The sequence below is a fragment of the Mugil cephalus genome, chromosome 10, assembly GCF_022458985.1.
Source record: "Mugil cephalus isolate CIBA_MC_2020 chromosome 10, CIBA_Mcephalus_1.1, whole genome shotgun sequence".
Lineage (NCBI taxonomy): Eukaryota > Metazoa > Chordata > Actinopteri > Mugiliformes > Mugilidae > Mugil > Mugil cephalus.
Window position 1 is genome coordinate 12,632,212 of NC_061779.1, and position 16,737 is coordinate 12,648,948.

General features: G+C 40.8%; 1 protein-coding gene across 5 annotated transcripts in view; it reads right to left on the reverse strand.

Annotated features, from left to right (window-relative positions):
• LOC125015341 (voltage-dependent calcium channel subunit alpha-2/delta-1) overlaps window positions 1–13,751 on the reverse strand; it is a 59,927-nt gene extending 46,176 nt beyond the window's left edge. For 3 of the 5 annotated variants that reach the window (XM_047597104.1, XM_047597103.1, XM_047597101.1), the window contains exons 1-3: window positions 13,431–13,751; window positions 6,800–6,881; window positions 6,498–6,614 (exon numbers count right to left, since the gene is read on the reverse strand). In XM_047597104.1, coding sequence (XP_047453060.1) covers window positions 6,498–6,614; window positions 6,800–6,881; window positions 13,431–13,519 — 288 coding nt within the window. In that variant the 5' untranslated portion in view covers window positions 13,520–13,751. The remainder of the gene's footprint in view (window positions 1–6,497; window positions 6,615–6,799; window positions 6,882–13,430) is intronic. The other 2 variants (XM_047597105.1, XM_047597102.1) reach the window with 1 other exon arrangement.
• Window positions 13,752–16,737: the final 2,986 nt, after the last annotated feature.

The window sequence follows — 16,737 nt, forward strand, 5'->3', positions numbered from 1 at the left end:
AATTTGAAGGTGAAGCAACACATTACTGGAGACACATTTTCAGCTTTTTGAAATATCATGAGTTCATGAATAACATCTTCCTGAAGGCAGATCAATCCAGTAACATTAATGCAAATTAGTTACCATGATGCAAATGTTGAAGAAAGAAGATATGTTGTTTTGTTAAGACACACTTTCACCCACAAAGCGTAGATGTGCCTCCAGACTTCCCATAGTGTACCGTCTCACACACAGGCTAATGGACCACCTGTGTCTGGCACAGCTTTAGAGGTGCTGGTTTAGGTATCACTCTAAGTAATGTTGTAGACTGCCTCATTAGTCACTGGACAGAGCCCAGTGTCTTCACCATAGGAAGAAGACAGGAACTGCACAAACACACACATTCTGTACACACACACACACTTTGACCTCACGCAGACAGTTCAAGCTAAAGCAAATAGCTGCAGCCGGAATGTGGCTTCCGGACGTAAAGACTTTCAGCGTTCAACCCAAATTGGACTCTTGGGCATGAGTCAAACCCTTATTGTTGCCAGTCAGATAAAATGTGAGTACAACCTGCGTCTACCTCAAGCAGCCACACTGCTCTTGTAGATATCCCATCGAACACAATAAAAGCACTGAAGCGTTTTAGTGGGAATAAATATGGCGGATGTAGTTTGTAATGTGAAGCCACATATTGTGTGCGTCTGGCTATTAGGCGTTAACGTGATGACCTTAGCGACCAGGTTCTGTTCGTGATAAGTCTTGCAGTAGACTTCTCAACACATTTTTGACCTTTCAGAACAGTACAATTATAATGGCTGAATGTTTCAAAGTCCCAATACACAAGGCACAAACCACATCACCACCCTAACACCCTTGCATCACCCTAGTGTCACACTGGTTTTGTATCAGGGATCTTCTTGTTATTATAAGAAGTGAACATCGCTTTCCTTAAAAAAAAAATAATGTTTCATCCCAGCCTCATCATTAGCACACTTTAGAGATGAAACAGTGTACTATTTTCAACACGTTTGCTTCAAAGTGATTCGGAAGGCTTTGTTTTCACCATCACTAACTAACACTTCTCATGGTTCAGTTAATGAGGTATAAACGAGAGAGAGAAAGAGAGAGAGAGAGAAAGAGTGAGAGAGAGATCTTTCTTCGGGGTTTTATTAGTTCACCTTTTGTATTAAATGTTCCATAGCATTAATAATTAAGTTTTTAATTACAGTGTACACACAGCAAGACAAAGAGAGAAAAGTTTGGAGATGTGAAAGGGAGAGATGTGTTGAAGTAATTGGATTTAGCCTCGAGTTCATTGCATGCTTTCACTAAGTGGTCAACCACATTTGACAAAATGTTTTCAGGGTCATCTCTCTCCGACTAATAATAAATATTGACTCTGGCCAGTTCCACACTGTGAGATGATCAGCAAGCGTGTCTATGTTATTGCATGTGTGTATTATGTATGAGATGTAATTCATGTAAGAAGTGACCTTCCTGCCATTGACAAGGTAGCTCTGATAAAGCCATTGTAATGCACATCTGTGTAAAGATGCGCGCTGCACTCTTTGATATATAGGAATAATAACGTAACATTGTTTTGCCAATTTACAGTAAGTTTTCTGAGCTGAGAGATAATCACATGTAATTGTGACTACTAGGTCACTGAGAGAGAGAAAACGTATTGCTACTGTTTCTTTAGAAATAAGTTACCTGTCCAACTTGAGCTAGCCACGAGCAACAATTCCTGTAGGTCAGGGGTCTTCAACGTTTTTCAGGCCAAAGACCCCCAAACTGATAGAGAGATTACATATGGGCCCCCTACCTACTATATGTGTTCTATATTAAGCTTGGACTAGTGCTATTTATAAATATGCGTTATTATTATAATTTTGCATTTAATATTAAGCTATTCAAATAACACACATATTTAAATATTCATTTTTTTATTTCAAACATGTGCAACAGTAGGGTGACGGTGCAACTGCCCTAAACATATACATACTGACTAGTATACACAATTGAGAGATAGAGAAAAAATTGACAGATTCAAGTTTTAATTTCACCTGGGGACTGAATAGGCTCTCTTGGCCAATTGCAGGAACTTGACAGCTTGTAATATATGGCCTTGTAATTGGCTCAGCAGCGATAGGGGCGGGGCATACTGTGTACAGGAGGCTCAGATTCACAGGTCTCGACTAGTGTGGTGCTCCGTGTGAAACTGACTGAAGTGCTGAGTGAAGGATAACGTCTTCTGGCTACATTTATCCCTTTACTGAAATATGTTGTATTCATGTTAATGTGTATTTAAAGAAATTGAAATATGTGTGGGAAAATTAAAAAAATATACTGTATATAAAAATGTCTAATCAACCAAGATTTAGCAACCCCCTGAGATACCTCCACGGACCCCTCTGGAAGACCTATGAATTAGGTCAAGGGTGTCAAACTCATGTTTAGTTTAGTTACTGCCCAATTTGATTTCAAGCAGGCCAGACCAGCAACATACTAACCTTCATCTAACCACAACTCCAAATGTTTCCCTTTGTGTCTTTAATGCAAACAAGTCCCATATGTCTTTATTTTTTATTTATTTGTTTATTTTAAGAAAAGGAAATTTCAGTACATTGCAGCCCTGTGTTGTTCATTTCTGGGTCTCAGTTTACATGTTGCGTCCGTAACTCTTGCTAAAAAATGTGGAACTCCTAGTGGATAAATTAGGAATAGCAGTTAATGTCATTGACGCATTGCAATTAATGTCTTCAATGTAATTTCTGTACTTTGCAAATTCATCCTGCTGGCCAAACTGGACCATCTGGCGTATGCTTCGCACCTATTAATTAGGTGATAATTATTAATTTGGTCAAGAGGGGCACTACACTCTGATAGGGGGAAAGGGAGAACCACTAAAACTTCTATGTGTTGTGTCCCAGTTGGTGAGTAAGTTTGTGTGTGTGAGTGTTCCCTGTTGAGCTCAAGCCACGGTATACATTGTAAACCTTTGATAAAGCGATCTCTCCTAACAGTGGGCAGCCAAGTACTCATCAATAATGCATGTTACATTCTGCCACGCGCTTTATTTATGAAACCACGAGCACACACACACACACACACGTGAACGCGGACTTGTTTCACACACCTGTGGCTAGGTAAACTGTGGCCGCTGGAAGGTCATCCATCATTGCAGAGTTAGAGATCAGACACAGGAAGGGCGAGGATGAGAGAAAGAAAGACGAAAGGCAAAGGCAGGATGAAAGTTCGAAACTGTTTGACAGCTGAGTGAAAATGACTTGCGTGCCTTGGGCGATCTCCAATTATATTGACATTGCGAGTCAATCTCAACCTTATATCAAAGGCGCTTAAAAAAGAGAAGCCCCAGCTGCAATGAAGATCCTCTTCCTGTATTCCCTCTAATAAACTCTGTGGCCGAAAACCCTGCACTTAACTTCAGCGAAAATCTTCTTTAAGCATTTCTTTTAACATGTGGTGTTTACGGTCACTCTCACTGTGTGGTACAGAATGTAAATTACATACATCACTTTGTGCGGAGCATCACCTTTTTGTTGTTTATGTTTATCTCCATTTATGTCAGCTCCTGGCGTGTTCCAGAAATGAGACTCTATCTGAAAGGGATGCACCTCGCCGTCAAACGTGGAAAGATGTATAACACAGCCACTGTGCATAAGCATCTCAACGTAGGAAAACGCTGGGTAGTGTTTGGACTATTGCAATGAGGTTTTTTTCCGATTCTTGGACAGTAGCCATTGTCTGCTAGAAGCCATCATGTCTGCATCTCTTGCATTTCAGGCAAGAATTTGATGAAGACTCTCTAGAGCAGATGCTAACTGTTACCATAGTAAAGTTGCTTACCAGTGTAGGCGTCTATAACAGGAACTAAGCAACGGTGATTTCCATTAATGTTATGATCCAAGTCCATGGAATTAATCTTTTGCGCATAAATATACAGGTGCATTTCTTCACACTATCTATACTAATTAACAGCAGAAAATACTAAACCCCACCTTTCCTACTTAGCTCTACACTACATTAACCTTAGCGTTTGTGATGAATGTATAATTAGGTAAAATTAAAGTTTGAAATGATCAATTAACCGCTCCATAATCCACAGATTAATCAAAAAGATTACAGGCAGATTAATCAACTAATAAAACACAATCATCAAATTAATAGATTGAAAAAAAAAAAAAAAACTGTTGCAGCACGAGCTCAGAAATTTCTTTTTTTCTCTCAGCCACTCAGACTGTCCCATCCTTCTCAACCACCCTCCTTATTGTTGTCCATCAGTCCACATATCCATCATGTCCATGTCCATTTGCCCTTCTTTCCCAATATTCATTCGTCCATTTATCTCCCCATCCATACATCTCAAAACAGAGAATCCAATATCAGTGTGCCTCGATGTTACTAGGAAAGGGTGAGACACAAAGACACAATAAAGTGGGAGAAGTGATCGATGTCTGGAGGTTGGATCAGCTGTCGCACGCTGACCCAACCTCGCGACCGTCGCTCTCTTCTATCACTTCCTGCACCAGAGCCAATTCTCACTTCGAGGCTTACGCATCTTGTGGCACCAGTCCTCGGAAAAATGATAAGAACACCACGGTCTTTACTTAACATACACAAGACAGACACTTGGCAGGAGATGTGTTTATGAACATTCATAAATACTCCCTTTCCATTACTAATAAGACAACAATGGTGAGGCCTTATAAAGCCAAAGTAAGGGACGCTGTGAACTCCCGGTGAATGTATAAAAACAGTTCAAACTCCTGATATACACGAGCATCCCTGACCCACTTCTGAGTGAAAAAAAAAAAAAAACAGAGGGGGAAGAGAGGGGGAAAAATAAAGAACCTCCCCAGGGTCAAGGCCCTCATTATCACATTCAGTCCTGCAGAAGACGGATCTCAGTCCCTGCGCTCTTCTCTTATGTCCCCATGATGCAATCGCTGTCCAACCCAAAGTTTCTGTCAAATAAACCGTTTTCTGCCTCACTTCAGTTAATTCCTAATATTTGTTCCCCTCAGAGGAAACCTGTGAGCGTGGAGAAGCGGCAGACATTCTTTAAGCAAAATAATTTTTAAAAAAAAGAAAAAAAAATACACATTTTAATTTGTTCAAAAAAACTTTCTCTATTTAAAAGGACTTCAACCAAAGCCTCAGAAATTCCACTTGTAAAACTAATTAAATAGACAATATGCAGATGGTGGTTTGACCATTCCGATTCTCATTCATCATTCTCATTCATTCTCATTCCGATTGAAGGTTCCAGGTCGGCTGTTTACATGTGAGGTGATCTGTTCCGATCTGATGTTTACATGTACCAATACTTTTTATCGGAACGGCCGTTTTACAGACGTGTGACATGTGGAGATCGATGAAAACATCCTGTTCTTCTTCTTCTTCTTCTGAATGCCAACTTGTTAATTAATAAAGAGTGCATTTAGCTGACGTGCAGTGTACAGACCCACATTTTGCACCACAGACAGTGTTCTTTGGCTAACACTCCAACCATTAGGGCCATTTACATGACTTTTGATTGGTTTGGGAAAAGGAATATTGTACCCCTGTGAAACTGTATGAAGTTCCATTCGGTTTGGGCCTGTCTGTTCTGATTGAGGGCATTTTTATTCGGTTTGGGCCTCTCAACTATTGTTTACATAATTATTCTACTGTGATTTATCCCGTTTTAGTTAGAATATGATTGAGTTTAATCTATGATTGCGTAACAGTGATAGTTTGTGTTGTTTTAGGTTATGCAAGAGATTCAAACACTGTATTGTAGCTGAGAGGTATTAGATTTAACTTCCCTATCTGGATACATCTTCCTTCTGAACGCATTATATAGAAGTTAAGAAATTAAGAAAATGCGTGATATGAAGGTGTTTGGTCTCAACAGTATGATTACATTTTTCACAGAAGTTTCGCCAACACAAACTGTCTGAGGAACAGCAGCTCAGTGCTGTTAGTTTAGTTCAGGCCTGCCCTTTTTAGAAGTCAAACAGCCAAGAACAACAGGCATATTTTCCAGTGGAACGTCTGAACATTTAAATCTGTCCTTGTTAACCCTATTCCATCTCTCCAACTAAAAATATATCCAATCGGATAACTAATGGTTGGATTGTCAGCCAAAGAACACTGTCTGTGGCGCAAAATGTAGGCAAATAAAGTCCGCACGCCACACTTGAGCTCACTGCACTCTTTATTAATTAATAAGTGGCTTATTGCGAACCAAACTTCTAAAAAATACTTAGTTGAAATGTTTCATTTGTCAATATGTTTAGCACGCCCACTGCACTCAGTTATATCTCCAACATTTTTACCGTTGCACTTCTGTCATTGTGTATGCGTATTCAAGTCTACATGAAGAACAGATGGAAAACTGCTCTCCGTCACGGCCCGTGTTAATAAAGAGCTTGTCCTGCACAGTATCAAAAGCTACATAAAACTACAAACTGACAGTTAGTTCCTCTGAGAGGAGTGAGTCTTACCTCCAAGGCGGCAGACCTCTTCCGCAGCAGCTGTTCTATGTTCCTGGCTGCTCTGGCCACGAGCTCCTCTGCATCATTTTGCTCCACAGTGTAGAGGTTTTGGTTTCTCAAAAAAATCTAGACAGACGAAGAGAGAACACAATGTGCGTGAGATAGGAAGTGGATTGTGCACTGATTTGTGACATATTGCAAAATGTCTTTGTTCAAGATGTACTGGTGAATGTATGTATCCTTAGCAGTTTTAGGTTTGTTTTAAACACGCTCTCTCTGTGCATGTATGTGAAGAGCTTGAGTGTTTATACCTGGGTGAGGCTCTTCCCAGCTGTGGCTGTGTCTGCCAGGCTGACAAGCTCTTTCTGCATCTGATCAACCCATTCTTTAATCCTGTGGGACAAAGCAATGCACACAGCCGATCTTGTAACTGACACGCAACCGAGAGACATCACACACGTTTCGCAGCAAAATTAAACTGTCAATCAAGCTCCCTTACATCCACCATGTTACGACCCCGCTCGCTCACAACATGGCAGCAAAACAAACAAGGCTAAAGAGAATCATTGGCGCAGGTCGAGCAAAACGTGAACCAATCGAACTTGAATCACCGGGAACAAATGCAATATCGTCCAATAAAACACATGTCACCGCGTGTCAGCCAGTGACTATCAAGAGTTCAAACGTGAAGTCAACCAATCAGACGCGTCACCCGGTGCTGCGGCTGCTGACAGCAATGTGAGCGGACAGGCGAGAGGTGGAAGGTCGCCAAGGACCAGTCCTCTCATCAGCGCCGCCCTGCTGGGGCCATGGATGTATTGTATGAACCACATTACAGACTATAGTAAATGTTTAATCCGAGGTGTGAGCTAACAAATACGTTTCCTAGAGTCTGGGACTGGTTAAGCAAAGCTCCAACCATGTCTGTGCCACACACTGCCACATAACTAAGTTATACGCGTTAAGTTATAGGCGACAGGAGGAGGATGAGGATCCTCCTCCTGTCGCCTTATCGAAACAATATAAGCTCACAACATGCAGCGTACTGACATGATGTATCACTGTGTGGCTCCTGAGTAAAGTGTCCATGGGTAGGGACAGGCAAGAGGAGAATGACAAAGACCTTAGACATTATGCACTGAGCGACACTATGACTTGTTAGAATAATCAGACTCGTCTCGCAGGGTAGCTCTGGATTAATTCACCGTGTACTGTATGCTGCCATGCACTCACATACACACGCGGGTTTATGTGAGTGCCCGTAATGAGACCGTGCTATTAATATTGTATGAGAATGATAACAGGTTGGCAAAGAATACAGATGTTGTCACTTCCCTGCATCCACAATAGCATAGATTCAGTTATGATCATCCCCAGAAGCACGGGGTACATGACATACATACATATGCGCAGTGGAATAAATTTATGAAAAGAGATATTTAAAATATATATTCTCCAAAGCTGTCATTGAAGCAGCGCAGTGAAAGTCACGCCGTTCACATTTTGTGCAAAACATCAGCTCTCAATACAGCTAAGAGAGGCTGTTGTAGAGAAAAATCTTCTGTTTACAGAAGATCAAATGGCCGTGAAAAAATAGGGAAGATGCACCAGGGACGGAAAATCCACAGTGGATGAGGAAAACTCAGAGCAAGTACACTTGTGGAGAAAGATGAGACAAGAGAGTGAATACCAGAGGGGACAACACAGTGTGAAATAGTTTAGAAAAAGCTAAACCAGTAAAAGTGTGGATATCTTGATCATCGCTTCTTTAATTTTGACCTTGGGCTTCTTGAACTTGCCAGTAGGGGCAATCCAGTGTGGAAAAAAAGTATGGCCCAATTTCAACAACAGATATACATTGATCAGGCATAACATTATGACCACCTGACTAATATTGCGTAAGTCTCCCTTGTGTGTCTGAAACAGTTCTGAATCATCAGAGAACGGACATGAGTCTTCTGAGGGTGTCCTGTGGTGTCTGGAAACAGATTGTTATTAGTGGGAGCCTTTGGGTCCAGTGGGTTGAGGGGAGGGGCCTCTGTGGATCAGGTCAGATACTTGATCAGTTTGGGATCTCGGGAGTTTGGAGGTCAGGTTTTTTTGTGTGTGTGTCTGTGTCAGAGTGCATCCTCCTGGGGACAGCTGCTGCCATCCAGGAGTGTCACTGCTATGGTGTGGGTGCTACATGTCTAAGTGACATCCACATGAATGCCAGGTCCAAAAGTTTCCCAGCAGAATGTTGCGTTATCACCAGAATGTCAATGTTATTCACTCGTCCTATCAGTAGTTTTAATATTGTGGCTGACTGTTTTGCATTTTTAATCACTAGACGATGCAGCTCTATTCTAAAATGCTCAAGATGGACGTCTCTTTATACAACAATGCCTATACGTTAAGTTTTAAATGGTCTGTGGGTTGTCATTTTTGAAATAGCTGTGTTTAGTTATCACGTGGTTGAACACTGACAGAGGCAGGTGTTTCAGATACGTTTCAGGCAATGGGCAACCTCTGAGGCTGAAAAAAAAAAAAAAAACAGGAGAAATACTACAGCCTACAGAGGGTTCGCCCACATTTACACACAGACAGTGTTTCTTGGACCACACAGAAGAAGTAGTGTGAATTTTTTTTTAATCTTATTATTTATAGTGTGTATTACTCACATTTTTAACCTGTTAATTTACACTTCTCTCATGTGGCTCTAGAAATATTATTCAGTGCAACATAGTCAGTGAAACAAATTGAGCACTTCCATGGACATGAGATTCTGAGAAGTACAGGGTCACCTCTCCAGCTTCAGTGAAATCTACTGCTGCTGGTGTAAATCTTCATAACAACAACTCTCAAGTCCTAAGAAAGACGTGAGACAACGCAGGCTGCGGTACAGCAGGTAGCAGTGCTAGTGCATGTGTTTTTCTCCACATCTAATTTAAGAAGACGTGTACTTTTTGCTTTTTCTTCTGAAAGAAGGTTCTTCCTAAAAGTTCCTCTGCAGATTACCCCGGCCCATCTCTCACATGATACTCACTAGCTTTTATCTTTGCGTGCTTTAAGTGCAGAGTCTATTACATCTACAGTAAAGGAGAGTGGAATGGAACGTAATCGTACCTTGCGAAACCATAAGTCTATTATTTGACAGGGATACTTGTAGTCAAATCTTTAAGCGATCAGATATGTTATCTATAGGCACGGGAAATCTCTGCACCTGAATTCCTCACCCTCAATTCCTCAAATTATGAATGAGTATCCCTTGAAGTATCAGTCTTAGCAGTGTTTAATAGCAATGCTTTATAAAACGCCGAGAGGTGAGGCCTGCTCTCAAATCATCACACCGGATGAAGCCAGATCACTTTCGAGGTGTCTCATTTGAAGGAAGAGTACAGAGCTGCTTACTATCTTTTCATCTTTCACACTATTCACAGATGTCATAAGGTAAGCTTTTATCAGTGGCTAAAATAACACAGTGATGCAGATATGCCTGTGATATACAGTAATAAAGTCAGTGTTGTTAAGCTGAGTTAGCAACACTTATTTTTTTCCGCTCTGGTTGCTGTGCTTTGATTACTGCAGCCTGTGGTACAATGCTGGGTAATTACACACACACACACACACACACACACACACACACACACACACACACACACACATATAAGCACATACAAATGGCAACTGGGTCAGACACTGCCCTACATTGTTTTACAGACACCAGAAGAGCAGATGAGAGCAAAAACAAAGACAGGCAGAGAGACAAAACAAGGAAGAGAGCCAGATGTTGTGGAACAATCACTTTAGGACTAGAGAGAGTAATGAGCTGGTCCACGGTGTGCGTCTCGATGGGCGTCTGTGTTAAACTACAGTCTAATTGCACATCATTACAGAGGCAAGAGACAGGAGCGGCAAAGCCCAGACAGAAAGAACAGGATGAGCCACGGAAACGCCAACTGGTAATGCACCAAAACAACCCTTGGTGCTCTGCTCACACTCTGTAGCCTCGACACTAACACCCAGGTGGCCGATTCACTTCTTGTTCTGCATGAACCGAGGAGCTAAACAGTGCCTTGATACGAAATTAAGGAGCAAACTTTGATCATCTCATCACCCTCGGTCCTTTTTCCTACAGTTGTCCCCTTAGATTATGCTTGTCGGTGCAGGACTTCATGGTAGGACTGGTACAAAGTCAGATTTATATTAATATTTTCATGAATCTGCTGATTATTTTTTGAGTAGTCCCTTCGGTTAACTCACCACTAAATTAACATAGCAGCCAACTTTAAACTTTTATTCAAACATTTTCCCCTCAATAGCCTTCACTACAGTTTGCCTAATATAAACGGTGCTATAATTGACCTTCAATGGCTCAAAGTGCTGATTGTAAGCTATACTATTTATCTGCTTGCACTCACTTACAGCATGATGTTAATAGAGATTTGCGTCATTTATTTAGTTAGAAAAACAAACAAATGACTTTTAACTTGCACATTGACTGGAAAGCAGTTGTTGCTGTTCTTGCCAAAACCTTTTATCTGAAACACAGATAAGGACACAATAGCGACTCCCAACTAAAACAGCTGGTCAGCTGGTGGATGTTCGTAGTTAATTTGTTTGTGCATATCGGTTGAGTAAACACATTTTATAATATTTATTCCTTACCTGCATCCCACACAGGATGCAGTCATATATTTTCCGATTACTTTCATGTTTGTTAACTCATTGTTAGTATCTTATCTTATCATAGTATCTTTTTTTTCTTATAAAAAACAAGAACTCCCGGTAGGCCGTAATTCAAAAGAACGTTCAAAAGAAAAACCCTCATAACCTCCTCTACTTCTAATAGATATTTTTTTCAGCAACCGTTCAAAAGAGAAGTGAGGCTGTGGAAATATAAACATGGGAAGCGACTGAATGGTTGCCAAAGCAAACCCAAAGCAGACTGCCAGTCTTTGTTTGTTATACTTGGAGAACGTGAGATGAAACGTGAGCAACATGAGGTTTTTTTTACTCATTTGGTTGCTGATGACATTTGTACTTCTTTGTTTTTACCTGCAAGATGACAAGCAGTTGCCTGACTGACTTTGCAACCTTATACAGTGAGCAGATTTCTCCTGAAATTTTACATTAACAGCCATTGTCGAGGAGCTCTTCTTTGCTTTGCCCATTCAGTTGCAGAAATACTGGCTACACCAGGCATGTCTGTTTTGTTCAGCAGCGCCATCTGCAACTGAACTTATTAGTGTGGATTTTAGTTAGTGCTGTCAAACGATTAAAAATTTTAATCAGATTAATTACAGGGTTTCTGTGGATTAATCTCGATTAATCACAATTAAATATCATTCATTTTGAATCTATATTAATCGCGTTTCATTTTGCATGAGCAAACATTTTGAAGAAAGAAGGGAATGTATATGCACTTAACATATTTATTAAACACCTTCAAGAGGTTCAGCAAAATTTAATGTGGCCCTGTTATTCCTCTTTCTTCAGCTACTAAGCCTAACTTTTTGACATTGTCTAAGAGGAGAGCCAGCCGCTTCTTATTTACGATATTGCCTGCAACTGGGAACAGACTTGTCTTTGTCTTGGTTTGGCTCAAGCTGGCCAACCCGTTAGCCTTCGTGCTAGCAGAATCCCTGACAAACGTATGCTTTCCGTTAATGTGGTATTTTAAGCTGTAAATGCTTCAGTGAAAAGAGAACTCCATCCTGCGGAGTGTGCACAATATTTTATGTTGGTCAGCTGTTCAGTCTTGTGTTTTTTGTGCTCAAATTTTCCTCGGAGAGAGCCAACATCCTGTTTAACATCTTCCATCTTTATCGGTTTGTTTCTGCTCCCTATCACTACCGGATCAACTGCCCATTGATGGGTGACAATAACTCTAACTCAAACTTCCTGAAATGCGTTGTCAGAGATGTTCAGTGTTGTTCTGTGCTGGAGATGGGTTAATTCCATGAACATTTTTGATCAGATTAATCATGATGATGGATTAATCTGCAGTAACGCAGTCATTTTGACGGCCCTAGTTTTATTATAAGCAAGAGTAGTTACAATGTTTGGGTGCTACCGAATCACACTGCATCTGTAATATCTAGTTTCCCCCTAGTGATGCAAATACGTTTGACAAGATAATAAACTTACTTTTAACTCGCGTAAACGAATAAAAACACTTTTTCTGGCTGGCTGCTGTGACTGCATTAATCACTGTTCCATATATAAATAAATAAAGCTGCAGTCTTACCAAATTTCAGACCAACAGCCATTGCTCCTAAGTGGACTGACAGGTCGTTTGTCTCCCAAACTGAATTTAAATGTGATGACTGAAAAACCAGAATGTGGATTTCCCATCTGGGATTCACACCCTTGCATTAAAAGTAGTGGGATCTCCTTTGGTTCCAGGCAGTTCTGGACATCACTGAATTTGAACTGCGTTTCATAAAGGTTTTATGTGAAATTACTTTATTAAATAAGAGTAATTGGCTTATTTTACCATATCCATTTTATTTATACAGGGGAATTCATCAACCACTAGGTTTGCTCGTTCCAATCTCGTGAGAACCATATTAAATGGCCAACTTTTCATCGTATTTTATAAAGCAGTGGGACCAAGCGAAGCCACGGCAACTCCTCTACAACTTCATAGAGGGTCTGTCACGGCTATCTGCGGCCACCGGCGACAAAACTGCTAATTAATCAACGTCTGCAAGCGAACAGACCGAGGCCGGATAAAACACCTTCAATCTACCTTCAATGAGCCTCCCTCAAGATAACCAACGGCGCATGAATGAAACGACCTGCCCACCCCACTCTCACACCCACGTACCGCGCAGCTCCATACACTCCGTGAGTGGCTCATTAAAAATAAAATAAAATAGAATAAAATATAAATGTCTGGAACCGATGAGCACGTGAAACATCTTCTGCCCGATATGGGATTACAGTGGCGATACTCACATGAGCTGTGTCGGAAACTGCGATGCCAAACAACCTCTGTGCCACAGCACAACCAGGAACACCCAGACTCGAACCGTGCAGGTATCCATTATGGGGAGGGGGGAGAAAAAAAAAAGAAAGAAAAAAAAAACAAGGGGGGAAATTCCCCGACGAGCGTCAGGATCCGATCCGCTCCGATGAATGGAGCGATGTGCGCAAGCGGCGTGTGTGGCAGTCTGTCACTCCCTCACAGATTAACGAACCCTGACACCTCTAATCTGATCACTCGGCCATCCGGCGCTCTAACAGGTACTGGATCTGGATACATCAGCCTCTCTCTCTCTCGCTCTCTCTCTCTCCCCTTCTCTCTCTCCCTACGTCTCTCTCTCTCTGTCTCTCTCTGTCTCTCCTCACCCTCATATGTGGAGCTCTCTCATTTGTGCCTTAATTAACTCCTTTAAATTTCGAATATCAATATTTTTTGTCTACCTCATAACCTATACAAATACAAAATACAACTTTACACTTTAATTTCTCTGATCTTTCAAAATGATCTCAGACATGTGTTTTGCTCCACTACTGTATTTATATAGATTCACAGTTCAGAGAAAACAGTGAACACAGTGAATCAATCAAATAAGAAAACATGCAAGTAAAACATAAGTGCATGGGCACATAATAAACAATCACACAATCAGTGTTCATTAAGATCAATAAAATCTTATTCTCCCATTTCTTGCTCTCCCCACATTGAGAGTAACAAATAGTTTTTCACCTCCCTACAAAGTAACACCTGCTTAAAGGAGGGTCTGTATTCAGGTACCACCCACACAAGTGCACGCACGCTGCATACAGATGCGGACTTTGCTTTTTAAAATGCCTCCCAACCTTCCAGTGCCTACAGCCTGGCTGGAGGTGTGGAGAGGGGAGAATTTACTGGCTTTGATTGCACGGTCCTCGCCAATCGTTATCAGTTATCCCGGTGGCATGAGAGGCAGCGAGCAAAGAAAACCGTCCCACACGAGAATGACTGCTGGAGTGACAGGTATATTGATTCCACGCACGCGCGGAGTAAAACCTTATGAGCAAAGTGTAGTAAAGGTCCAATAAATCTCAGTGCCATCCGTCATACACGTTTTATAAGTTCTGTGGCTTGATGTGTTGCACATCCCTGTGCGACTGTTTAAATGATCGAAATTATACACAAAATTACACTCCGCCAATGTTCTGAATGGAAGAGCATCAACACTTTAATAATTAAACAACAAAAGACCATAAACCTACCCTGGGAGAGTGTGTGCGTGTGCTTGTGTGTGTTATTCAGACCTGGAGGGAGGGCAGGGCAGCACAAGCAGGATGCTTGGGGATTTGGTTATCAATCGTTGCCTGGCAACCACACACCGTCTCTCTTGTCCTCTCACCCTCCCCTCCTCCCTCCCCCCTTCTTTCTTTGTTTCTCCCTCCCCACCTATCCACTGCTCTCACTGTACTGCACTGTTGCTCTTACCCCCTCCACTATATCCTCATCTCCTCGCTTCCCCATCACGTCACCTTCTCCACATCGTCTCCATCTACACCTTTCTTTCTCACACTCTCTTTTCCTCTAGCAGAGAACTAGATGCACCTGCTGATGGGATGGAGGAAAAAGAAAAAAATAAGTGAATGGTGTGAACTAGGGAGCTGGCGTGGAAGGGGGGAACATAATAGCGTGGAGAGGATGGAGAAGCGGAGGCCTCTTCTGCAGAAATTCCCATTCAGTATTCTACTTTTCTTTTTAATTATTAATTAAGCACATATTAAACCACATTATGAATAGGAGGATGAGCGTGACTGTTACCTGTACTTCTGCACCTCTCCTCACACAGCCTAAGAAAGCCAGAATAAAATTTGAATCTTTGAGACAAATCCTGACAGTGTATCTTTGTCTGAATACCAGTGTAGTGTAGTCTATATGGTTAGATCAGGTAAGACATAATTAATTTCATCTAATAAACAAAACAACAGATATTCTTGGTTTATCTACATTTACTGTTTACACCAAACTAAAAATGAAGATCAATATCAATTATTTATTCATGACATTTAACTACACTGTTGCCTGCAAACTTGTAATAAATACTTTTTTTTTACCTCGTAAAATTATTATGACTGTGATTTATATAAATAGTAATAAAAAGAGGAATGTCTATAAAAACAAAATTATTACACATTTATGGGCAACAGTGTAGTGGTGTGTACCCTTTTATAATATCTACCGAACCTGTGATGATGTTAGTGGAATAAAATGCAAAAAAAAAAAAAAAAAAAAAAAAAGGAATATCGGATCAGTGGATGTTGAGGTTTAGTGTCAGGTGATACTGCCACCTAAAGGTCACATGTGCAGGTGCAGCTGTGCTTTACCTGCAATGACTTTTTGTGGCTTACCCTCCTGGTGAATGGTGTCAATGACAACTGTCAAGTCAGCCGTCTTCCCCATGATTGTGTAGCCGACTGAACCATATTTAGAGACCATGTAAAGGCTCAGTAAGCCTTTGATTAGCTTTAAGACGTAATCATCAAAATTAGAAGAAAAAAACACTTGAAATATATCACTCACTGTGTCACACTGTTTATAATGAATCTATATATTATGAATTCTTGGTATAACTTGAAAAAACTTTTCGATGATGTTGTAATTTATTAAGAAGCACCTGTGATGACGTCCCACTGTTCTGTACAACAGCTTGACTCAATGCTGCCCCTCAGTGGCCATGTCCTGTAATACACATAAGTCAAATGTATGACCAAGGGAGCGTGTATCGCAGGTTCTTATATAGACTGTAGTAAACAGTGTGCAGCACACTGAATGTAGTTCTTGTTGCTAAATCTGCTGAAACCTTGTGAAATTAAACATAATTCCACCGAAAAATTAGAAAATAATGATACAAACAATAGTATAAAGCTTATAACACAATTAAAATCTCAATTAAATTTTAAGAACAGACTACACCACCACAAACTAACAGCAAATCTTCCACTCCATGTGCACATGAGCCAGTTTATGCAGGGTTTTCAAGTACTCTGGATAATTTTTATAGCTGTTCACTTGTGGATGCTTACTGTGAGTGGCTGTTTGCAGAGCAAGAGTCCACTGAGAACAGACAGTCAACTGTTAAATGCACCTACAGGAATTAAAACTGCTTCAAAGATAATGAGTAAAGTGTTGCAGTGGATTTATTTTTTTGTGAGGGACAATAGGCACACAGTTACTGTTGACTGTGTGTTTGTTGATTTGTTTGATTCAATAACAGGAATACTGTTTGGAAATAAATATGATTAAACTGCTCCC